This window comes from Glycine max, chromosome 7 (assembly GCF_000004515.6).
Source record: "Glycine max cultivar Williams 82 chromosome 7, Glycine_max_v4.0, whole genome shotgun sequence".
NCBI lineage: Eukaryota > Viridiplantae > Streptophyta > Magnoliopsida > Fabales > Fabaceae > Glycine > Glycine max.
Genome location: NC_038243.2, coordinates 39,980,647 through 40,005,379, shown reverse-complemented (window position 1 = coordinate 40,005,379; position 24,733 = coordinate 39,980,647). Strand labels below are relative to the sequence as shown.

The following is a 24,733-nucleotide window of genomic DNA, read 5'->3' as shown; positions in this document are numbered from 1 at the left end:
ATTTAAAAGGAAATTAAAATATTGGTATTTTTATGGGGAAATTAATTATACTAAATCAATGGAATTTAAAATACTCCCAAAAATAAAGAATTTAAAATTCCACGCTGAACTCACTCTCACCGTCTCGCAACTTCATGCTTAGAACCCTAGCAACACTGTGACCCACTCTACTCTCGTGTGATGGTTCAGAGTGTGTTTTCACACTCTCATGCAGCGGTTCACGCTCTCACTCTCTCTCACGGTGGTTCACACTCGCATTGTGGTTCAGAGTGTGTTCTCATTCTCTCTCACACGGTGGTTCACGCTCTCACTCTCACGGTGAGTTCATATGTTCATATCTTGTCTCTGATTTTTGTTAATTTGTGTTTTGTTATTTAACTTTATTGATTTCGTTTTTTTATCTAGGGTTTGGTTTTTTTATTTTGTGTTTGATTTGTTTGTCTCTTTCTTTTCATCTCTCATCTCTATACCAAAATATGTTATTTAAGGGAGAATAATATTTCCAATTTATAGCTCCCTTGCATTTGTGCATGTTGATATTCTACAAAACGACTTTGGAGAGATCCTTTGCGTATAAATGTTGTAGATTATTGCAGAGGGCCATGCTAAACAAAGTTTATTGTTGTTGTGCATTCCCCAGTTACTAAACAATGCTTTGACGGGATTCAAAGGATAAGTAAGGTTCCTAAAATGCTAACCATGTAGATTTATTCTATAATTCCAGTAGTGATTGTTCAATGATAGAGTTGCATATTGTTACTGCAAATTGAGGACTTTGCAAAGCTCAATTTAGCTTCACAAACCAAGTTTATCTTCTAGTCCGTTCTTGTTATTCCTATTTTTGCTAGAGAATAGTTTTTATGTTTCCGCCAATTATGAAGGAAACAATAGGCATTGAAGAGAGCTTTCCACAGTCGACGGATAATTGTCCCATTTTTATGCTAGTTACACCACAAAAAATGTTTGGGGTTCTGCCAACTGTGGTTAGCAGTGTAAAAGGAAATGTTTCACTTGAAAATAAGATACTAGCTAGTTTTAGTCCCATGTTTGTAAATTTTCACAGTTGCACTTGTCTTGGATGATTGCTTTTCACAATTGTACTTGTCTTGGATGATTCTAACTTTTAATCTGCAAAAGCACCACTAGTTGATACTTGTGTTACTGGATAGATATGAACTCGTGGCACACGTTTTCATTTGTCCTCTTGGAACTTGGAAGCATACAAGATATTGAAAACAAATCTAAATACTCAGCTTATGCTTCACGTATGCTCCTTAGGCCTCTATTTCAGAAAACTGGGTTTCTCTGATTACATTTTGCATGCACGACGCACCAAATATAATTATCTATTTTTTTCTTATTATCTAAGGGACCATTTTGTTTGAGAAAATGCTTGTTGTTTTCATTTTCAATTCTTACTCTGTTTCTTGTATTTTGAAGTTTGTGCAGGAAAAAAGTGAAAATGAAAAACAATAAAAAGTTGTTTTCACTGTTTCTACACTAAAGGTTTAGCATTAGAAACTGGTTAGTGTGTATCATTATAAAGGTTCCCAAAATTTAACATTATTAAATTATTAAATTACGATACATTAGGATTATACCGAGGGCGAGCCCTGGTGCAGCGGTAAAGTTGTGCCTTGGTGACTTGTTGGTCATGGGTTCGAATCCGGAAACAGCCTCTTTGCATATGCAAGGGTAAGGCTGCGTACAATATCCCTCCCCCATACCTTCGCATAGCGAAGAGCCTCCGGGCAATGGGGTACGAAAAAAAAAAAAAAACATTAGGATTATACCGTTGTATACCAGCTTCTGATAGAAACTTAGCTAATACATCAGTGTCAAACATTATTTGTCCATAATATACTTGTTCCTTTATTCTTGGAGTCTCATCATAGCATAGAAATAAGCAGAGGAAAAATTTATTCTACTAACACTCTGATTAATACATCATCGTTATACAAGACAAAGAAAAATTAGGCACAACGCACCTTCAACTAAAGTTGGGCACATGCAAAATATTCAAAGTTAAACAACACACAAAGGCATACTACAACAATTTGGATAAGTGCAAGTAATCAACCAATGATAAGTATATGAAGGGGATTTTACAAATTCATAGATAGATATGAGTTTGTTTGTGCATTGTAAGAGACTTATCTGCATGTTACTACATAAAGTGTACCTTATGCTATTTATGTTATTTTGCCATCATTAAGAAAAAGCACATACAAAAAACAAAGAGAAAGAACTCATTTTACAAAGAAGCCCACAATATTACTGTTAGATATGATTATAGAAAGTAGTATTAGAGATCAACTCTCATGCTTGCACTGTACTTTTCCTTCTTTTTTTCTATTTGGGCTTTAGTTAGTGGTCTGGGTCAAGCTTATCAGCTAGCCCATAGTCAACTTCTATCAGTTGTAACTTACTTTTACAAGAATAAAAAATACAATTTATTTTCAGTTACACAAATCTTTTTCTCTTTGTCTAAATTCTATTAGAATTAATGTAAACCAAGTGATTATAGGTTGATTATGTAATTAGTGATATCATGCAATTATGGTATTCATGTAACTATAAATCCTTGTATGATATAGTTTGGGTGTTAAATTGTGATATAGTCTTATTCCTTATTTTGATTTGGAAGTTAAATTGTGATAGCTGCATAAATCTGATGTAGACCACGAATTAGGAATTTCATATCCAAATCTTGAATTATTTTAGTCTATCTTGTTTCTTTATCTTTTTCTATCTTAATAAGATCTTGATATCAGAATCTTGATTCAGATCAGATCATTATTTTATCCATTTGGATAATTGTTCGGGATATCTTTGTAGCTAGCCTATTTAAAGGGGAAACTTGATTGAAATTTCATCAATGAGAAATAACATTCTGAAAAACTTGTGTTGGTTTAGGAGGTGCTCTATCAAGGTCGAGTTTACTTCTCACTTTAGTCGAAAGAAGGACTCTTTTGTATCTAGCAGTGTCTCGAGCCTACCCAAAGGTTCATTCTACTCATTTTTCTGTTTAATTTTCTATGCCTCAAGAATATTTTTTTAATCTTTTGTGCATTCTGATGATGCATTATTCTTCTTGTTGAGTGAAGTTCCCTCTTCTGACATTAGGCCTTAGATAATTCATCACTATATTAAATCAATGCACAAAATAATTAATAAACTTTTTCTGCCATGACTATATTAAATCCTCACTAATTAATTGGAATAGTTAGTTAATTTGGACAAGTGTTCAAGTATATATATACCTACACACATAGGAACTTGCCTGTAATTACTAATTTTTTTAGAAACTTCATATTTGACAATTTCACAAGGGTTTGGATTGGGAAGAAATTGATGCTAACATAGTTGACACCGCAATTACTTCAAGAAAACCTAAAAGAGAGGAATTTAAGAAGATAATTAAAATTGCTTTTGTTTGTGTCGTTTATATGATTATGGGTGTAGTAGCATGGCATGATAACAGTCATTTTGTTAAGGAACCAATCCGTAAATGGGAATTGGAACGACGCAGTCACCTTAACCGTCTCATTAGAGGGTTAGAAATAGATTGTTTTGAACAACTAAGGGTTAGTAAGAGTGTGTTTTTCAAGCTTTGTAGAAATTTACAAGAAGGCGATGGATTAGTAAGAACAAGAAATGTTCCAATAACTCAAGCGATGGTGATGTTTTTACACATCGTTGCTCACAACCTTGAGTATAGAGTTGTGCATTTGGATTATTACAGATCTAAAGAAACAATAAGCAGTCAATTCAATAATGTCTTGAGAGATGTAATGAAAGTGAGCGAGGACTATTTGAAGTTTCATACATATAATCTAGAAGGTTTAGAGGCAATTAAATGGAGTTGGTTTGAGGTAAGTTGATCAATAGTTAGGCTAGATTAACTAACTATAAAGATTTTTCAAAAACTAAATATATTAATAAAATTGGGTTGTTTGTAGAATTGCGTTGTAGCACTTGATGGAACACATATTCCGGTATTAGTTTTTCTTGAAGATAGGCCTAAATATCGTAATAGAAAAAGTAATGTCTCTACAAATGTGTTAGCAGCTTGTGGTCCAGATTTAAGGTTTATTTATGTGTTGTCTGGGTGGGAAAGGTCTGTTGGAGATTCTCAAGTATTATGAGATGTTTTATGTGGTTAAAATAAACTTGAAATTCCAACTGGTAATATCTCTTGCAAATAAAATTTTATTTAACTTGTGTAGTTCAAGCCTATAATTTTTTTTAAACCATTATAGATAAGTACTTTCTTATGGGTGCTGGATATACCAATGGTCTTGGATTTTGAGCACCATATCGAGGGACTAGATATCATCTTAATGAGTGAACTAGAAACACCCCTCAAAATTACAAGGAGTTATTTAATTTTGATCATGCAAGTGCACGAAATGCAGTAGAAAGGTCGTTCGGGATATTGAAAGAAAAAAGATGGAATATATTAAGAACACCTTCATCTTTCGATATAAAGACACAAATAAGAATCATCAATGCTTGTTTTGTGTTACACAATCTTATAAGAGATGAGAAACAAATTGATTAACTTTTAGAGGCTGGAGATTTAGAGCTTTTATTCATTGTTGATCAAGTGTTAACTCGACCAACGGAAAGAGTTCAAAACAATGTGACAAATGATGTCACAACTATTCAAGTCACTGAAGAGTGGACAAGATTTCGAGATACATTAGCAACGAACATGTTTGCTAATCATCAAGTTAGAAGAAACTTTGCATAAGGAGTGTTTTATTATGTAGTTTTTTTATTGAAGAGAGACTTTTTTATGTACTTGGTTTAATTACATACTGTAATTTGCTACTTTAAGAAAAAACTTTTGGTGGCTGCCATGTGTTTCTTCAGAAAAAAAGTATTTATTCATACACTCTATAATTGTGCATTGTATGTGATATCTGTTATGTGCGGGTTAATCAAGTTAATAATGTGTTGTATGTGATATTTGTTATGTGCAGGTTAATAGGTAGTATTAACTTCAATGGAGCCATCCAAAGGAAACATCAAAGGGAGAAGAAAGGTGACAGGAAAAAAAAAAAAATAGGAAACAAGAAGTTATCTTAGATGGAACTTGGACATGAAACGTGTGTTGGTTGAAGTACTAAGAGATCAAAGAAATCTGGGCAATAAGAGCGGCAAAATATTTTTTGGTAGAATAATATAAAACTTTAATTTTTTTTTCATTTGTTGATAGAAAAAATATTTTTTATTTTATCAATTAATTACAAACTATTATAAAACTATTTTTTCATAAATATTATAAAGCTACATAGTAATTTATTATTAAATAGTGTACTATAAATAAATAAATAAAAAGGCTTCTATTGAACAAAACTTTAACCTTTAACTTAAGTTGCATATCAAGGCTTTCGAGCTTGAAAGGAAAATCGAGAAATTGCAATCGTTTCCAACATTTGAACTAAGACCCACATGCGTACCAAACATGACTTCAACCTTTGTCCTACTAACAGTAGCCTTCCCAAAATAAGGTCTACCGCAATTGTCAGAACATTCTTTAGATCTTTCTATACTTTCCATTTTCCAACTATACCATCATAGAGAATGGCATGTGTGAGCCATAAGTAAATGCTCAAGCCTTAAGCCATTTTTTTTTTGTGGACAATGGAAACTAATTAAAAGAAGAAGAAGCAGGCTAGAAACCCCAGCATTGTCAACTAACAAAGCCAAGTCCACAAAATCAGGGGGAACATGGAAGATCATCTCTATGGTTTGCAAACTCAAACCATCGGAGGGGGAACATAAAAGATCATCTCTATGGTTTGAAAACTCATGATTTGCAAAAACTCAACAACTTGATTTGCCTCTTAGTAAGCATGAATCCAATGAATGTGACCAAAATGATGAGACACCCAACTGATGAGACACCAAAATGATACACGGAGGAGCCACACCTCTTTGAAATGACGTTTCAATCTATTTTAGAATTAGGCTCAAGCCATCTTGTGTAGTTCACAAGGAGTAATTGGAGCATTATCTTCTTTATGGTTAGAACCAGAGGATTGCGTCGAGTTTTAAGTAGAGTTTTAGGAAGAGCCTTAAATAGACAGGTTGTTGATGATGAGGAAGAAGCCCCCTCAACGTTGAAGGTCGACAACATCAGCAACATTGACAAGGGCAACTGCTTTTTGTTTTTGAGTGAGCATGTGGATCATGATGCTAACAAGGTTCATGAGAAGCCTTAGGAGCCAATTACGAATCATGTAGGTGTTGATACTGTAACATCCCAATTTTCATAAACTAGATTAAAAACAATTGTTATTTATAAATAAATAGAATTTTAAAAATAATGATGAGATTTTATAAATAAATAAATAAGGAGATATAATTATTAATTAAAATAATGATTTGAGAGAAAATAAAAAGAGTATTTTATTTATTTGTTTGATAGAGAATAAAATAAAGTTTGTTTTTATAAAATAATAAATAATAAATAAATAAATAGAGTAAATAATAGGTCGAAAATGCCCCTAGCTATAAATAGCAACATGATAGGTCAGTTTCAGACTGCCTCCTCTGCCTCACAATTTCGTTTTTTTTTTCTCTTTTCTCCCAAAACTCTCTCTTTTTTTCGTAGGCCACCTAACCTATCTCAGAAAAATGACGATCTCAGACTCATTCACCGTTGGATCGTCGTGAAATTTGGGCACCACGTTCGCAACCCAATTCCGAGCATTCTCACTGTTGGGAATTTCGATATTGTGTCTGAGCTAAGAGAAATACCCCTCACATTGTAGTGTTTTCCTTTCCCGCAGAAACCCAGAGCTGTCTCGAAAAAACTACGATCCCGGTTTCGTTAACCGTTGGATTTTCATGAAATTTGTATATGTTGTTCGAAATTCAGTTTCGCACGCTTTCACCGTTGGGATTTGCGAGATAATATTTGTGGAGGGAGAAAAATAAATCTCATTATGACAGTACAAGTGGAGACTTCAATCCCTTCTCTGTCTCTTTGACGTTTGGGAACTCTATCGGAGCAATTAGGAAAAAAAATTGGAGGAATGTCACGGAACCGCTAGAGATGCTGCTATCGCTGGCTGAAGACACGTGAGCCCGCTTAGAGGTAAGGGATGAGTTATTCACAATTGGGAATTAGTGAGAACATGTGTAGGGATCCTTAGAGATATCAATTGGAATGAGTTTTTGGGTGTTTTGCAATTTTCATTTTATCCTTTTAATTATTACAGTGAATTATATATGTTTGATGAATCAGTTGATGTCCCAATGAGAAATTGTTATGAAATTGATGTGTTTTTGTGTTGAGTGTGAACTCCTTGGAAAAATTAAGCTCTTTTTATTAACGTAAACTATATTTTAAATAATATTATTCAATGACTTGTTTTATATAAATTATTATCTTGCTCTAATTTTTCTACGACGATGATCAACATGTTATGTGTATATAATTATTGTAATACTAGAATAATAAATTAAAGAAAATGGTAAGGTTAATGTCTAGTGATAATTTCTTTTGACGTAATATTAAATTAATTGTTATAGAAATCCTTTGATAAAAAACAATGTAGTTTAATTTACTATATACATATACATATATATGTTTTGTATCATGCAAATATTATTATTGTGTGATGTGTATGAGTTATAAGGTGTAATAAGTTATTATAATGATATTATAATATTATAGTGAAAATTGAGTAGTACAAAGTTGAATGTGTCAATTTGCGAGATACATATAAAAATAAGATGATTGATGTGATGTTATGAGATGTTAAATTGTGGGCATGATATTTGATTGTGAATAAGTGTGTGTGTTTGACACTTGATGTGACAATAATTATATTGTGAGCTATGAATTATACAATAACCCGACCAGTGTTATCTTGAGAAAAGCGTTGACGCGCAGTGTTTAAGAGAAAATGTAAGTTTCCTAGTTAGGAACCAGTGTTAAATTGTAGTGCAATTGTGTTAAACATGTTTGAAACATGAGTATGAGGTCGTGATATTGTATAATTCATGAGCAGTGTTTATAAATGAAATATGTGATGAATTATGGAATAATATGTTGCCTTGAGATTATAATATTGTTATTGAGATTGAGTAAAAGTGTAAAGTAGAACATGTGTTGAATTGTGAGATATGTGAAAACATGTGATGGTGGATTGTGACATTATGAGATGTGAAATTGTGAATGAGTTTTGGTTGTGAATAAGTGTGTGATTAACTCTTGATGTGACATTATTTGTGTTGTAAGCTGTAAATTGTACAATAACCCGACCAGTGTTATCTTGAGAAAAGTGTAAATGCGCAGTGTTAAAGAGAAAGTGTAGGTTTCCTATTTAGGAACCAGTGTTAAAGAGAAAGGGTAGGTTCCTATTTAGAAACCAGTGTTAAATTGTAGCGCAATATGTTGTACGTGCTTAAGACACGAATGTGAGATCGTGGGTATTGTATAATTCACTAGCAGTGTCTGTGTGCTAAAATGATTTTAGGGGTTGGACCTGAATCAGGAGAGAGAGGCCCTCACGGACTCTTCGGAGTGTAGGCCTTGGGGGCCACCGGGTTTGAGTGCTCCTTTAAGCCTATGTTGATCCCATATGGTTGGAGCATTCTCGCAAAACATCGTGACCCTGACTGGTCTCCCTATGATCTTACTTAGTGAGAGTGACCTGACAAACCCATTGTATGGTGTGTCTTGTTATGTACTCCTAAGCACCCCAGGGTGGTTTTTCACTGACATGGTACCACATTGCATGTAGGCTTGAGTCTTAGCATAATTGTCTCATGCGCTTGTTAATTGTTTATTATGAAATTGAGGTGTTATTATGTCTTGATTAGAACATGTGATTCTTGTGTAATGTGATTGATGATTGAAAAGTGTGATTGATGGATGAAAAGTGAATTTTGAATGACAAAGTGATAAAATAATGTGAGATATGCTAAGTAAATTGTATTTGGCTACTATATGTTGTTTTGTTTCTCTCTAATAGTTAGGAATGTGATAGCTCACTCCCGGTTTGCTGTTTGCGTTTGGATACTGTGATGATCTTGAACCTTGTGTTCGGGGGAGTAGATGACTAGGTGAAGTGCTTAAAGGAATCTTGTGCTGAAGGACGTTGAGACACAATGCTCTGATAGGATGTGACAGTGAGACATAAGTTTTAAATTAATTGCATAATGTTAGTCTATTTTATTTTATCTCACTGATTTAACAAAATATTTTTGTAAATTTTGAAGGCCTTGTTTCGAGCCGAATATATTTTTAATAAGTTTTAATTGATAATAGTGAAGTGAACGTGAACCTTTTACCCGTGTGAATTTGGTTACCGATATTTTTATATATTTTATTTATTTATATGTCAGGGTAGAGGGTGTCACATTTAGTGGTATCAGAGCAGGTCGAACCTTTCGGCCAGTGTGTTATGTGCTTATCATATTCTGGTGTGCACTCTGTGTGATTACTTATGACTAGTTTTGTTGAATATGCTTGAATTATTATTTTTATTTTCTCCTACATGATTAAATGAGACTTAATAATAATGCTTATATGTGTCTTGCATCCTTAATGTTTGTTATACCATAAATCCACTGTTGAGTCATGAGTTATGAGCATCTCAGACAAAACTAGTCACGCAACACTTGTAGGCCTGATTCCTCCATGTTTGAGCATCTCAGACAGATCAATGAGTTGGGATCCTTCACAAGAGTGTCTAATTTTATTAACTTCAAGATTTTTTTCAGGCCCAAATAAGCCTGTTATTTTCTAAAGATATATATAATTTTGATTGTGGGTCCTCATGTATTTATGATAATAACTAGTCAATGAATTGACCTTTTCTATTTATTCAGAGTGATCTTATTTTGATGGGAGCTATTCAACCCCTATGCTGTTTGAGAAGCTACCATAAATAAATCAGGAGGGGTCTCAGTAGACAAACTGTGAAATAAGAGATGTTATCAATTCAATTTATCAAAATTTAGACAAGGTAGATTCATACATATCTTTTGTTGTAAAAGCTTCTTTATTATGTTATTTCATTAATTTTGGAGACGGTGGCTGTCTAAATTTTTACCTATATCATGTCACTACTGGATCAATTAACTTGTTCAAATAGTCAAACTATAGATGGACTGCGTTTAGAGTTCAAATATTATTAGCCAAACTATATATATGTAGTCACATGACTAGCTAATTAAAATAGTGAAGGTAGTAGTCAAAATTATGTGATAAAAGATTATTCACTGCCTTGGAATGGAAAACCATATTTTGATAAGTCAGAGAGAGAGCAAAACTTCTTGAATTTAATTGGAAGAAGTTAATTTTTTTTAAAAAAAAAACATTCTAAGATGGTTTTTTGGAAAAACCATTTTAGAATACTCAATGTATTTTAATTTTTTTTTAAATAAAAAACATTCTAAGACAGTTCTTCAGAGAACCGTCTTAGAATGATGACATTTAAAGACGAGTTTTAGCTAAAAACCATTTTTGAATGCTACCATTAAAAACCGTTTTTGAATGCTACCATTCTAAGATGGTTCTTATACGATTGTTAGATAAGAATCGTCTTAGAAGAATCGTTAGATAAGAATCATCTTAGAAAGATACGTTTTTCTAAAACGGTTTTTATGAAACTGTCGTAGAAAGCTGAGACTTTCTACGATGTTGCCTATGACGACGGTTAATAACCAATGTCGAATGTGTAAATTAACCAACGTAAATAGCGCTTTTTCCAGTAGTGTGTTCTGTTAGACAAGTGACCTCAATAACTTAATAGGGGGGATGAATTAAGTTTCAAAATTTTCCCATTAACAAACTTTTAATCTCCTTCTAAATGATAACCTCATAACGCAGAAGAAGAAGCAGCAATCAATTTAATAATGTTCTTTAAACATGCAAGACAAAATTGATTGCAATAACATAAATGAGATAAGGGAAGAGAGAAATGCAAACTCGATTTATACTGGTTCGGCCATTTCCCGTGCCTACGTCCAGTCCTCAAGCAACCCACTTAAAATTTTCCACTATCTTTGTAAAAAATCCTGTTTTTTGTTTTGAGGCAACGCTTGATCTTTATTGAATCTTGAAACAAGGCTTTGTTTGTTGAAACAATCTTGTATTAATCTTGAAGCATTGTTTATCCTTTGAAGCAACCTTGTTTGATTCTTCTTTGGCATCATCAAAATCATGTATGCATACATTCACATTCTCCCCCTTTTTGATGATGACACTCATTATCAAGCAAATTCTTTTTGACATCATCAATACCTGCATGATTTACATTCTCTCCCTTTTTTATGATGACAACCACCTGTAGGTTAGGAACAACAACAAAAAATATTTATTTGTATGTAGTTTACTCTCCCTTGGTTTTGCAATGATAGCTTATATGAGACAGTTGAAGATTTCATAGATTTCATATATAAAAAGTTGTCTCATAAAGAATAGATAAATTATCTTACTCTCTTATCTTTTATCTATCTCTCCCCTTTTGTCAACATAAAAAACAAATCATGAGCAGAGAGGAAGTATGAGATTAATCAATCAATTATTACATACCTCTTGTAAGGAAGTATGAGATTAATCAATCAATTATGATATTTAACCAGATTATAGGCATGTTTTTCATGCATGGGATATGCAGTAGCACAATCAATACAATGTACAACATATGATAACAATCAAATATCAAAGATGTGTATCAATTGCAAACAAAACAACTAAAACAAGGACCTAATTATTCTTGTGGTTCTGATTTATCTATCTTAAAACTGAAACATAAGCCCACGATCTTGTGGTTCTGATTCTAACTCATGGGAGGAGTGTTATATTGGGGTCACTGAAATTTAACTTTTCCAAGGACCTAATTATTCTTGTGGTTCTAATCTTTTTTAGGCACATGACAAGACAGCCTCAAAATTAACCCTAAACCCTAATTTAATATCATTTTCATAAATAATAAACTAATTTTTATTTTTAAAAATTAAAATACATTCATGCGGATCAAGTTGATCCGCAAGCTTCATGCGAATCAACTTGATCCGGATAAAGCTCGCGGATCAACTTGATCCGCATGAAGGAACTTCATCGAAAATACTCATGCGGATCATATACCTTGTACTTGATCCGTATGCTAAACCATGAATCTGGCGAATCAACTTGATCCGCATTCAGCCTCAGAGAACCTTACCAGCGGCGGATCAAGTTGATTCGCATAAAACTTGCGGATCAACTTGATCCGCCTTAAGCTTCACATAATCCTACCAAATGCGGATCACCTAAAAACTACGCGGATCATCTACATCCCTAGCATTACTGCGGATAAACTATAACGCAAACACGAAACACCTAAATGCATACGCGGATCAACTACCCTAAGCACTACACAAAGCAACAATGGAAACGAAACGATAGCGACGGAGGAGTGCTTACCTCGACAATGGCGACGTGCTGAAGAAGAAGAAGAAGAAGAAGAAGAAGAAGACACAAACAATGGCGCCGCGGAGGGAGAAGACAACGATGGAGAACGGAGAGTTGCGGATCAACTTGTTGGGTCGCACACGGTTGCAGAAGAAGGAGTCGCGGGAAGAAGAGAAGCCAATTGCTGGGTGCAAATGTTTTAAATAAATAAGCAGGGGCATTTTGGTCTTTTGTGCTTAAGTGCTGGGTGCACCTAGCATGAGCCCTCTACTGCAGATGACCTAAATCCCTATGTGGATCAACTAAATCCCTACAAACTACACTACACCAGCAAAAATGGAAGCACAAACACAAAGGAAAGGGAGAAGAGGCTTACCTCGACGTCGATGAAGCAACACGAACAAAAGAAGAACGTGCACAGCCGAGGTGAAAAGCACCACGAACACGCCAACAATAATGCTGAAGAAGAACGTGTAGTAGAAGAACGGGCTCAAGAAGAACACGCAGAAGAAGAACTCGCAGTCGTAGAAAGAAGAAGAAGGGGCTCATGAATGCAGCGCGGAAGGAAAAAGAATGTGCTGAATGCACAAATGTTTTTAAAAATAGGGCAGGGATATTTTAGTCTTTTTCCAATAAGTGCCGGATGCACTAGCGATAATGTTGAATGCACCTAGCATCACCCACCATTCTTCACCACTATGGCCCTATGGGTCTTTCTGCTCATGTTGGGACTGTTTAAGATTCCTTCGGCTGAAAAATATTAATCCAAGACTCGCATAGCACTTATTTCCTAACGAAACACAAAGACCCACATAGCACTTAGTTCCTATCTTCTGTAAATATAATAACAATTTGCTTATGATGCATAAAAAAGTAACAATAACAGAAAAATATACGTTCAGTTTTTCTATATTCTAATTCTATATGAAAATAATATCATTTTAGAAGTATTCCGTATATGTTTGATTAATATAAGTATATGTAAAATGTGAAACTGTATATATTTTAAAAATATTTAAAGAAAAAAAAACTATTAATACTAAAAATACAAATTAAAATATAAAAATATAAGTATTTAAATTTAAAATTTACAAAAAAAAATTAAAAAGTGTTTTCAATGATAGTATTTACATGTAAATATTGATTAATATACTTATATTTTGATTAAAATGATTGAAAAGTAAAATTAATTTTATTGAATAATTAATTTAATATAAACTTTACAAAATACATGTCATAAAATAAAAATATGTAATTCTATAAGAAAGAAAAATTATATGTAAAATATTGCATCAAAGACTCAATGAATCGATTTGATTGTGACTCATTAAACAATAATAAAAACAGAAAGAATTTTTTTTTTTGTATTAAAAGGGATAAAATATTTTTGAAGGAATAAAAAAAGAACAAAAACTTTCACCAACCCCCTCAATATAAATAAATGGATGCTCAGCATGACCACAGCATAAGTGTAGAGAGAGAGAGAGAGAGAGAGAGAGAGAGAGAGAGAGAAATGGCTTGCAGGCAATTGTGGGCTTCAAGAGCTGCCTCTTACCTGAGGATCTCTGTGTTTCACAGAGGCTTTTCTAATGGTAACATCTCCTTCTCCTTCATCCTCTTCTTCTCTCTGTGATCTGCTTTTCATATGTTTTGTTTCATTGATTGATCACTTACGATTGAGTTGTTGTCATGTCATGTCATATGTTATGTTGTGGATCTTGATCCGTGTCCTTTGAACGTTTCATTTTAAATCTCAGGTCTCTTCTCTTCTGGATGGGAAATTCACATTTCTTATGTTTTCTGATGTATAATATGATGCATCATAGTGCTAACATATAGTGTTGTTTCAGCCATGCATAGAGATCTCTCAGTGTCATGGTCTTGTTGACATTGCTCTTTCCACCTTTATCTATCTATCTATATATATTTTAATGCCAAGGAGCTTTCTAAGAGGTGGTGGGAAGGCAAAGTGCATCACCCAGTCACCTACCCCCCAACAAAATAGCTCTAAAAATGCTATGTGTCCAATTTCTTATGATTTTTTAACCTTTATTAGTGCTCCACATTCTTAATGGCATGTACTATCTGTGATCTACTTAATGGACTGCATTCTGAACCTAGTGAACCTTATTGGCCCAATTAGTTACATTAATCTAACAGCAGAATGACAAGGGTGGAGCTGGTAATGGATAGTGATAGAAGGAAGAAAAAAAAAAGAGATTTTTTTAATACTAAATGTATAGAAGAAACTAGGATAAATTCCTAACTTAAAATTGAAAATATTTCATGTTTGTATACGTTTTACAGAGAGTTTGTTTCTGAAAGTTTGAATCTCGGGCTGTAGCTATGCCGTTTGTTACATTTTCAATGTTGAAGCTTCAGTATTACTACATCAGAACAAAAGTCTGTTTCTCGTTTTCTAGTGCATATTTGGAAATTTGGTGGAGAATTCTTTTATGTGTTTTGGTCTTTTATAGCAAATTTTACATCAAATAAACTATTACTTTTCATTGCCGTTTTTACATAACTTTTATCAATTGCTTCTCATTAAGTTTTTTTTTTTTTTAAAGATATGCTTCTCATTGAGTTATACATTAAATTTTGCCTAATTCAATACAAATAATACTCGTTAATTGGCTGGGTAAACATTACTTAACAGTTAACACACAACTCATTGCTTCGAGGTAATTTTTCCAAATTAGATTCTGCTCAAAAGTAATTCTCCTCCTTGAACCAAACAAGCCCTTTAGTATTCCACTATTCACTATCCAGATCTGATGGGATCTTGAAGTTGCTTAAATTCTGTTCTTTCCTGAACTAATATTAGGTACATTACATTGGAGCTTTATATGTTAAAATTTATGTAAAATCAAATTCTTGGATTATCAATGTCATTGTTTGCTAGTAAACATTTTGGGAAAGAAGTAAACAAAATTGCAATTTGTAGGAGGAAAATTATCTTGGTATGAGCTTGCCTGATTGAAAATGCCTCCTGAGTCCTATGTGCCTATTTAGTTTTATATCTTGAATTTAAACATCTTATGGGTTTTGGTGATTTTCTGATTCATTGCATATTCACATCTCCAATTATATGCTAAATGTAAATGTGCATTTGAACATGTAGGATATGAAAATTATTGTTTTTGTAGTTGTTGCAACTAACATTTCTGAAGTTAATCTACATAATGGCTTCAAAATGTGAAAAGAACACTTTGCTTAAAGAGATTAAGATCATTGTGTTTTAGTTATCCCTCTAACATGCCTTCTTGGCTTCTTCTATGTTGTACCTCTAGTTGTTAAAGATTTGAAGTATGCTGATTCTCATGAGTGGGTGAAAGTTGATGAAAATTCTGCAACCGTCGGCATAACTGATCATGCCCAAGATCATTTAGGTGATGTTGTATATGTTGAATTGCCAGAAGTGGGAGCAGCTGTAACACAAGGAGGTAGTTTTGGTGCAGTTGAAAGTGTGAAGGCAACTAGTGACATTAACTCTCCTGTTTCAGGAAAAGTTGTTGAAGTTAATGAAGCGCTTAACAGCTCTCCTGCTTTGGTGAGTTTTATTGCCTAATTCTTAAAGAACTTTTTACATGAAATACAAGTTGTGTATGCTGAGTTTATGTGCATTAACTATTTTTTTCTCCTTTAAGTACTTTGTAGTTTCTACATGCTACATCTTGGATCAGTATGCCTATGCAATGCTGAAGTATTGCAATGAATTCTTTTTTTTTTTATGAACACCAAGTGTTTTCATGTTGTCCTACATTTCTGCATACAGATCAATTCAAGCCCTTATAAAGATGGATGGATAATTAAAGTTGAAATAAGTGACAATGGTGAACTAAACAACTTGATGGATTCAGATCAATACTCCAAATTCTGTGAAGAAGAAGATTCCAAGCACTGATGATCTTGGCAAGATCTTTCAGCACTCTTCAATCTCCATGGTGTAGATCATGTTTTAATTGGGAAAGCTCAATTGCTTATTCCATTTTCTCCTTGTGTTATGTCTTGACTGCTCTATTTTTATTTTTCGAGGGCTTATGATTCAGTGGAATGATATTTTTCACTCTTTGCAATGGAAAAATGAATTTGACAACGTGGCAAATTGATGATGATAATAATAATAACTTAAATAGTTTTATTTTAAAGTTATGCTATTGTTGTTAGATGACGGCTATAATAGTTTGATAAATAAGATGGACAGTAGTTATCAAGAATTGAGATTTCAAGTTTCCATATTCTTTACACAAGATAGACATCATTTGCGTATGTTGCATATAACAAATTATTCTTATTGTTAGTTTAGAAGCCGATGATCTTGTCACTAAACTCCGTGGATTCTAAGCAATTTCTTCGATGATCATGTAGAGGTATCGTTCCTTAAAATTTCAGAAAGAATTTAATGGGAAAAAACATGACTATTTGATATATATATATATATATATATATATATATATATATAAATTTACTTGATGACGCTAAACTGAGTTTAATTCATGAAATTATTCTTAAGTCCGTGCTACGTTTCTTTCTTCACATCAGCCACTAGTCAATTTATGGTGCCCTGTCAGTCTCATCTTTCACGCCTCAGATCCACCTATTGTGCGCCATATTCATTCATAATTTTGGATACTCTAATCTTATGGTGTCTCCATAATGGTAGTGCAAAACTTTCGAGCCATTGGTGATTGATTGTATATGGAAAGCAAAATTTGCTGAAAGGTAACATCTTTATGAAATGAAGGATCCATCTTGTGAAAGAAATTAAAGGCTCAACGGCCCTGTTTTTCTTTTTTTTTTTTCCAAGTAGAATAATGCCATATTATTCAAGTGAAAGGATAAATGTAGTACATCAGCGGCTAAAAGGGGTTCCAATTGGTAAAATAAAAAAAAATTAGGTAAAATATATTTCAACATGTATAACGATATAACAATACAAGTCATGGAAGGTTTCTGTTAATGGAAGTATATAGTATTACGTTATATTGAGGGAGGTTTGTAAACGTTAAAAATGGGAAGGGCATCATGTATAAGTGTTACCTTGTTGAATCTTAGAGGATGTTAATGTAATTAGCCCTCATAATGATTATTTGGAATACTTATATGCATTAAAGGGTCATAATGCTATCTGCAGTTGTGTCCATATCATATCAAGGCACTCAAATTACATTGGCAAAAAAGGTAGATCTGTAGCACACATCCTGTTATAAATTACAAAGCGAGATTGTCTTCATCACGAAGGTGAGGTATAGCAAACAGATCTTAGCACTCTCATATTCCATTAAGAGTGACAACAACTCTTCGTGAGGTAGGATGATCCCGATGCTCGCAGAGCCATATACCCTTGAACATAAAAGAAGAAATAAATTATTATTAACTTGGATGCAACAACTGAATGCAGTGCTAACATCTGCAGAGAGTAACTAAATAGTTATTCGTGTCAACCAAACCAACTCCTTTATCACATATCCTATCATAAATATAGTAAACCAACACCAATGCTAGATACTAAACACTACCATATTAAAATTTTATTTTTCAATTTATAAAGATCAATTTTATTGAAGAAAACCCCAGTACACAACATATGAAATTTAATACTTCATGTCCTCAAAACCTACAAAGCATAAATGGCTCATAAGCAAATCAAATACAGAGTTATTTATATTGTTCACACACACTCAACACACTCAACTCCTGTGAAAATCATTTTTTCATCTGTTCTTACGAGAACGAATGCATGTCTTGTTAGTTGTGCACGGTTAAGTTCAGGCATCATGTAGCAAATATACTCTTCCAAGTCAAAATGGATGAAATGTCATACAGTGATATATAAACTTCAAATATGCAATGTGAGAACTACAGATCCTGAAGGACAGTATTGTGAGATTTTAAATTTGTTCGTGAAATAATAGGTTTGTCCTAATCACAAATAGTATATAGAGTATTATGTATCAATCATTATGAAATAATGAAATATATATATATATATATATATATCCCTCTCCCAGTATATGGCATCACTAGTGAATTACTGGAGACCAGTGTTATCAATGACAGATGGCAGAATATAGCGGAAGGCCAAAATTCCACCATATAAACACACCATTGCGGCCTATGGCACCAGCATAGCAGGCCTCCCTTCACAAATTGCCTATGGCGGTCTGGAAAAATCCACCACACCATTCCGCCATGGTGCTGCCATTTAACAACATTGCTGGAGACAACTACTTTTGGAACACTATCGACAATGGAAGCATTGATTGAACTCCTTGAATGTGCCTGTGCATAAGATAAACATGGGTAGCTGCTGACTTTTCATGCAAGGCCATGATTCTTTTAAGAATTGGTCAGCAACAGGAGTGTTCATGGATGGATTCAAAAAAATTCCAAAAAGTGCAGTGAAAATTAATTCGTTATCACAGAGCACTTAAAAGGAGTTCTCCCCCCTCCCCTAGTCTCTACATATATCTGTGCTCGTGTGCATGTGGGGTAACAATATAAATATTAATAAAGATCATTTTGGATAGATCATTGCAAAGATGAATTACCTGCCATGTCCCCATGTTAAGCTTGCCATTTGTAATCGGTATCCTAAAAAAGTAAAAATATAAGATGCCAGTAGTTCATAACATTACCATAACTTTTCAGCATGATAAATCAAACTGAAAAATGGAAGTATTGCTCACGTGAGTGTACAACCAAACATCGATGATTTAATATGAGCTGGCATGTCATCTGGCCCTGCAAAATTTCAAATCCAAATCAGAAAAATATGTATATTATAATGGAAAACTAACAGCCTAACAGCAGCATTACACTTAATAAGTAACAACTGACTTATGATGTTATGAGTTATAACAAATACAATATATTAGCACATAAACTTCAATTAGAATTTCAGCAGCTAAAAGAAACATGTTCAGGTGAGAGGTTAAGAATGGACTATAAAATTCATCTAATCACAGAGGCTTTCTGGTGAATATATTAAAGTATAATAATGAGTCAAAAACAGAATCACATTATTGAAGCTAGATCAGCTTCATTTTATTCAAAAATTAAAAAAAACGATCACACATATTGAGAAATCACCAAGTACTAACCCTCTAGAGTATGCTTCCATGGCGCAGATGACCCCTGCCCGAGACATTAACACACGAAAACTTGATATAAGGACATGTTGTGACACCAGAGAACAGTAATAATGAATACATCAAATTGGTGATAGAAAGAAAGAAACCTCGGGAACTATCCGATTGAGGAAGGTTTCGGTATCCTCGCGAACATCTGAGTCATAATTCTCATTGATGGTAAGAGAAGCACTGGTGTGCTGCACTGTCGTTTTAATTTCACATCACAATTTCCAAGTTCAATGAATTGAAAACAACTTAATTATTCATGTACCTATGCATGGTTTTAAATTGCTATTGCGGTCGCGGTAACTCAAAAATCCTTCACGTTGGGGGCAATTGCGGCCGCCGTGCGGTTGTGGTGAATCAAAATATCTTTATTTGCGGCCGCAATTGCGGTTGCGGACCGCAATTTAAAACCTTGTTAATTAACCTATGTATGTGTATAGTGTATAGTGTATAGTGTAGTATACTCACAGAAGAGATGAGCTAGGCCACACTTGAAGCCGGAGAGGTCTTGCTCAATTTCCTTCACTATCTGATTTGGACCAAATCAATCCCAAAATAAATGATTAGGGTTTTGCCAAAATTATTAAAGAAAAGAGAGAGAGAGAGAGAGGAGGAGGAAATGGAAATGGGACCTTGGAAGTGACAAGATGACAGCCGCGCCGGAGAGGGGGCAAGCTGACGGTTTTTTGGGCCCACTTGGGGACGGTGCACTCGGCCATGGAGTCTCTCTTCACGGTTGGGTGCTGCTGCGCCCTTACGCCAAATGGAAACTTGGCTACCCAGAACGACGTCGCTTGCATGCTTATGATGCTTTCCAGTGTTAGCCAAAAACCCGAGTGGGTTATGCAACAGCACGAGCCTGAATGAACCGGGTCTAGTCTCGTCCTCACGCAGACATTTACTTTCTCCACTTTATCATATGCTTCATACACTTCTCTTTTTTGGTTGTGTGGACATAAGTACCCTTAATGAGCTTAGTATTTCCTTCATCAAAATAGGCTAATGCTAGGTGCATCCGGCATTATTGCCTATGCACCCAGCATTTTTTAAAAATGTCAAAATTATCCCTTCGTTGTCTTTTTCTTTTAAAAGTTGTTATTTTAAAAAGGTTGTAGGGTGCTTAGTGTTTTGCCATATTTTCTTCGTTTTCTCTCTAGGTTGTGTTTTTTTCTTGCGATCGGTGAGCTTCAGTGAAGGTGAAGGGGTCGGTGTTCATTGTTGCAGTGGTTGGTTCGTCGGCGATGGCATATGAGGTACGCATTTGTGCTGGATGTGCGTGAGTGGGTGGTCCGTAAATCGTACGGATCAAGTTGATCCGTAAGGTTGATACGGATCAAGTTGATCCATATGTTGATATTAAGCATACGGATCAAGTTGATCCATAAGCTTATACGGATTTTGTATTTGTAACATTTAGTTAAGTTTAAATTTTTTTTAGTTATTACCTTATTTGTATTATCATTTTAAATAATAATTTAATTGTTTATATGTGTAGAATGATATAGGATTTTTGCATTTTACTAATCATGAGTTATTGTGACTGACAGTAAAAGATGGACGAAGTTATTATGTAGTGTTTTCTATTATATATAGTGTGTGGTTAGGTGTTGTATGTTTGTGTTGAAATTTATGATTTATTGTTAAGATGGACGAAGATCAAAATGAAGAAGAATGTGGTGTGAATGAATCACATGTTGATTGTTCGGATGCGTTCAATATTTCTCAAGTAATAATGTTCATTATTGTGAGTGATTTAATAAAGTGAATGTGTTGTAGAAAACTGAAATTGTTTGGATTACTTTGTAGGTGTTTGACAATCGAGACGATGTTTTGCAGTGGGCTCGATCCGTTGTTCATGCAAACGGATTTGTGGCGATCATTATAAGGTTTGACACAAACACTAATAGTAGAGGAAGGACTTTGTTTGTGTTAATTGGTTGTGAAAGGAGTGGCAAGTATAGGTGTAGGAAGAAAAAATTTGTTAGAAGAGATACTAGGACTAGGAAATGTGGGTGTCCCTTCAAGCTTCATGGTAAACCAGTGGTTGGAGGACAAGGTTGAATGGTAAAGTTGATGTGTGAGATTCATAATCATGAATTGGTCAAGTCATTAGTTGGACATCCATACGTTGGGCGATTGACTAAAGCTGAAAATACACTTATTGCTGATATGACCAAGTCAATGGTGAAACCAAGAAATATCCTGCTAACTCTGAAGGAGCACAATGTCAACAGTTGTACAACCATCAAACAAATATACAATGCAAGAAGTGCATATTGTTCCCCCATTAGAGGAAGTGATACTAAAATACAACATCTAATGAAACTTCTTGAATGAGATCAATATATTCATTGGCATAGATTAAAGTATGAAGATGTAGTACGTGATATCTTTTGGTGTCACCCGGATGCTGTGAAGTTAGTCAATGCATGTAATTTGGTGTTTTTGATAGACAATATCTACAAAACAAACAGGTACAGACTCCCACTGCTCAATTTTGTTGGGGTGACACCAACTGACATGACATTCTCTGTTAGTTTTGCATATCTAGAAGGTGAACGTCTTAATAATGTGATTTGGGCTTTAGAACGATTCCGAGTTATATTTTTAAGATGTGATGCCCTCCCTAGAGTTATTGTGACTGGCAGAGACCTAGCATTGATGAATGCAATGAAAACTGTATTTCCTGAGTGTACAAATTTGTTGTGCAGCTTTCACATAAACAAGAATGTCAAGGCCAAATGTAAATCATTAATTGGTTAAAGAAATGATTAGGAGTATGTCATGGATGTCTCTAGTTGATTGTCCTTCAGAGCAGCAGTTTGATGAGTGCCTGAAGAAGTTTAAAATGGTTTGTTCACCTTGACCAATGTTTGTTGACTATGTCATGGAAACATGGATAATCCCACACAAGGAAAAATTTGTTACCGCCTAGACGAATAAGGTGATGCACTTAGGAAACACAACAACAAACATGTATGAAAGTGTTCAATTATTTCTATTAACTTTGATGAATTGATGGAATTTTATTGTTGTATATGTTTATTGTTATTTGTGTATTTGAAATGTAGGGTTGAATCTGCTCATTGGGCTTTAAAAAGAGTGTTACATAATAGCCTTGGAGACTTATGCAATATCTGGGATGCCATGAACAACATGATGATGCTACAACACATGGAAATTAAAGCATCATTTGAAACAAGTACATATGTGGTTGGACATGTGTTTAAAAAAACCTTATACAAGAGGCTTCTTGGAATGATTTCAAGGTATGCTTTAAATCAGATTGTAATTGAATTTGAGCGTGTTCATTATGCTAGAAAAAATCCTTCCACTTGTGGTTGTGTCATGAGAACCGCGCATGGTCTTTCTTGTGCTTATGAGCTATCTAAATATGGTGTTGGTTGCATCCTACTGGATTCAATCCATATGTTCTGGAGGAGACTCATTTTTTCAGACCAAGGGTTATCTGAGCCCGAAATAAGCATCAAGGAAGAGATGGAAACCATATCCAAAAGATTTGAAGAACTTGATGTTTGTGGTAAGTTTACTCTGAAGAGTAAACTTCATGAAATTGCATACCCTGATCGAAATTCGATGTGTCCTCCTCCAGCAAAGGTTAACACAAAAGGTGCACCGAAGAAACCGATGAACAGAAACCCAAGGTCAACAAAGCGTGACCCATCTTACTGGAAGTATGTAGATGCTTTTCATTTTGTGCAAAATAGCAATTCGCCAGTGAGGCATAGTGCATCATCTTCTGAGCAGCCCAATCCAAGAAGGATCATGCCTATGTTGGATCAATTTCAGTCATTTATCCACGACTTTATTGATAACATTGTTGATGTCAAAGCTGATGGAAACTGTGGATATCGGTCGGTTGCCAGTTTATTAGGTATGGGTGAAGACTCTTGGTCGTTGGTCCGCAACCATCTGCTTAAAGAACTTGGCAAATTCTCAGATAACTATATCAAACTCTTTGGTGGCACGGACAGATTTGAGGAATTAAGGATGTCACTACTTGTTGATGGGTTAACCAAGGTATGTAATTTATGTTTTGATTTTTAAGACTTAACTTTAAAATTAGCTTTAAGGTTTATATTTGTTTCATTCAGGTGACTATGGATAAGTGGATGGATATAACCAACATGGGATATGTCATGGCATCAAGGTATAATGTAATCCTTGTATCCTTGTTTCAACAACAAAGCATGTCATTCTTTCCTCTTAGAAGTCAACCATCGCCAGATTCTTCAGTGCATCGCATAATTTGTATTGGTCACGTGTATGTCAATCATTTTATTCAGGTACATTCTAGATATAAAGTGTTTTTTTTTATTTATGCAATCAGTTGTGTACAATTGAGTTAATATTTTTTTTGCATGTACAACAATTTATTTAAAAGACCGTTGTCCTTTACCGCCTGTAGCATTGTTATGGTATAACAATTGTCATCCTTAAGCGAAGTAGTGGTCAACTCCATATATTAGTAAAATGCAGCATTACAGAAGCTTCATGATGTTCAAAAGAAACTATATTGACATAAATGATGATTGAACATGTACCTTTTAATGACTGATCGTTATGAATTTGAATCTCAAATTAGAGTTATCTATCTTTGTATATTTGTTGCGTTAACAAAAAAATTATTACTTAATTCTTGTGTTAAGAAAAAAATTAATCGGTGCAACTAAAATAGAGTACGCATGTATGATAAATCGTTGTCTGAGTTGACAATACATTGTGAAATGCATGCTTGTTAACATAAAGCGTGACAGGACATTGTAAGAATTGACTACATATTCTGATCTGATGCAAGATAAAGCATGTCACGTCATTGGTGTAGTTGACAACACAAACAGAAACCATGTGCACGTGTATGTATTTATTTTAAAAAATTAAAGCAATGATACTGAACTCATCTATATATATGACACAACCGAACACTTTAAAAAATCACACGTTCTCTCCTAACCCAATTCTTAGAACAAAGTATGACATTCTTGGGAGAAACAAACAGTCAGACAATTGTGAACTCGACATTAGGTTTTATTTTTCCAAATGGATCCATTGTTCACAACAACAGTGGTGTTTATTTTCAAACTTCCACTCCAGTACCCATTCGAGTACCTAACGCTTGTGATTTTCAAACATTAAAAACCAGAAT

At 34.2% G+C, this 24,733-nt stretch overlaps 2 protein-coding genes and 1 long non-coding RNA gene across 4 annotated transcripts; 2 read left to right on the top strand and 1 right to left on the bottom strand.

Moving 5' to 3' along the window:
- The first annotated feature begins 82 nt into the window (after nucleotides 1–82).
- Nucleotides 83–5,196, top strand: LOC100794501 (uncharacterized). The gene is made up of 3 exons (XR_415280.4): nucleotides 83–318; nucleotides 2,917–3,005; nucleotides 4,989–5,196. It is a non-coding gene; the product is annotated as an uncharacterized lncRNA (long non-coding RNA).
- An 8,688-nt stretch (nucleotides 5,197–13,884) lies between these two features.
- On the top strand, nucleotides 13,885–16,637 carry LOC100305815 (glycine cleavage system H protein 2-like). Its single transcript, NM_001250152.3, has 3 exons — nucleotides 13,885–14,016; nucleotides 15,718–15,977; nucleotides 16,203–16,637. The coding sequence occupies exons 1-3, from the start codon at nucleotides 13,938–13,940 to the stop codon at nucleotides 16,329–16,331; spliced, it is 468 nt and encodes a 155-aa protein (NP_001237081.2). The 5' UTR covers nucleotides 13,885–13,937; the 3' UTR covers nucleotides 16,332–16,637.
- Nucleotides 16,638–17,513: 876 nt separating this feature from the next.
- On the bottom strand, nucleotides 17,514–20,493 carry LOC100793972 (UPF0047 protein YjbQ). 2 transcript variants are annotated; one of them, XM_003529378.5, is made up of 7 exons: nucleotides 20,199–20,493; nucleotides 20,035–20,095; nucleotides 19,668–19,762; nucleotides 19,531–19,564; nucleotides 19,117–19,171; nucleotides 18,979–19,021; nucleotides 17,514–17,770 (listed from the first exon to the last, which is right to left on the bottom strand). In XM_003529378.5, the coding sequence occupies exons 1-7, from the start codon at nucleotides 20,364–20,366 to the stop codon at nucleotides 17,699–17,701; spliced, it is 528 nt and encodes a 175-aa protein (XP_003529426.1). In that variant the 5' UTR covers nucleotides 20,367–20,493; the 3' UTR covers nucleotides 17,514–17,698. The 2 variants fall into 2 exon arrangements, with proteins under 2 accessions (XP_003529426.1, XP_014633665.1); XM_014778179.3 differs by lacking the exon at nucleotides 17,514–17,770 and adding an exon at nucleotides 18,259–18,709.
- Nucleotides 20,494–24,733: the final 4,240 nt, after the last annotated feature.

What these genes read in the sequence shown, in the direction of transcription:
- LOC100305815 (NM_001250152.3), top strand. Translation starts at nt 13,938, where the DNA reads ATGGCTTGCAGGCAATTGTGGGCTTCAAGAGCTGCCTCTTACCTGAGG. An exon ending in TCACAGAGGCTTTTCTAATG is followed by an intron (nt 14,017 to 15,717) that starts GTAACATCTCCT and finishes TTGTACCTCTAG; the next exon opens with TTGTTAAAGATTTGAAGTAT. An exon ending in TTAACAGCTCTCCTGCTTTG is followed by an intron (nt 15,978 to 16,202) that starts GTGAGTTTTATT and finishes TTCTGCATACAG; the next exon opens with ATCAATTCAAGCCCTTATAA.
- LOC100793972 (XM_014778179.3), bottom strand. Translation starts at nt 20,366, where the DNA reads ATGCAAGCGACGTCGTTCTGGGTAGCCAAGTTTCCATTTGGCGTAAGG. An exon ending in TGGCCTAGCTCATCTCTTCT is followed by an intron (nt 19,763 to 20,034) that starts GTGAGTATACTA and finishes TTAAAACGACAG; the next exon opens with TGCAGCACACCAGTGCTTCT. An exon ending in TTAACATGGGGACATGGCAG is followed by an intron (nt 18,710 to 18,978) that starts GTAATTCATCTT and finishes TCTTATGCACAG; the next exon opens with GCACATTCAAGGAGTTCAAT.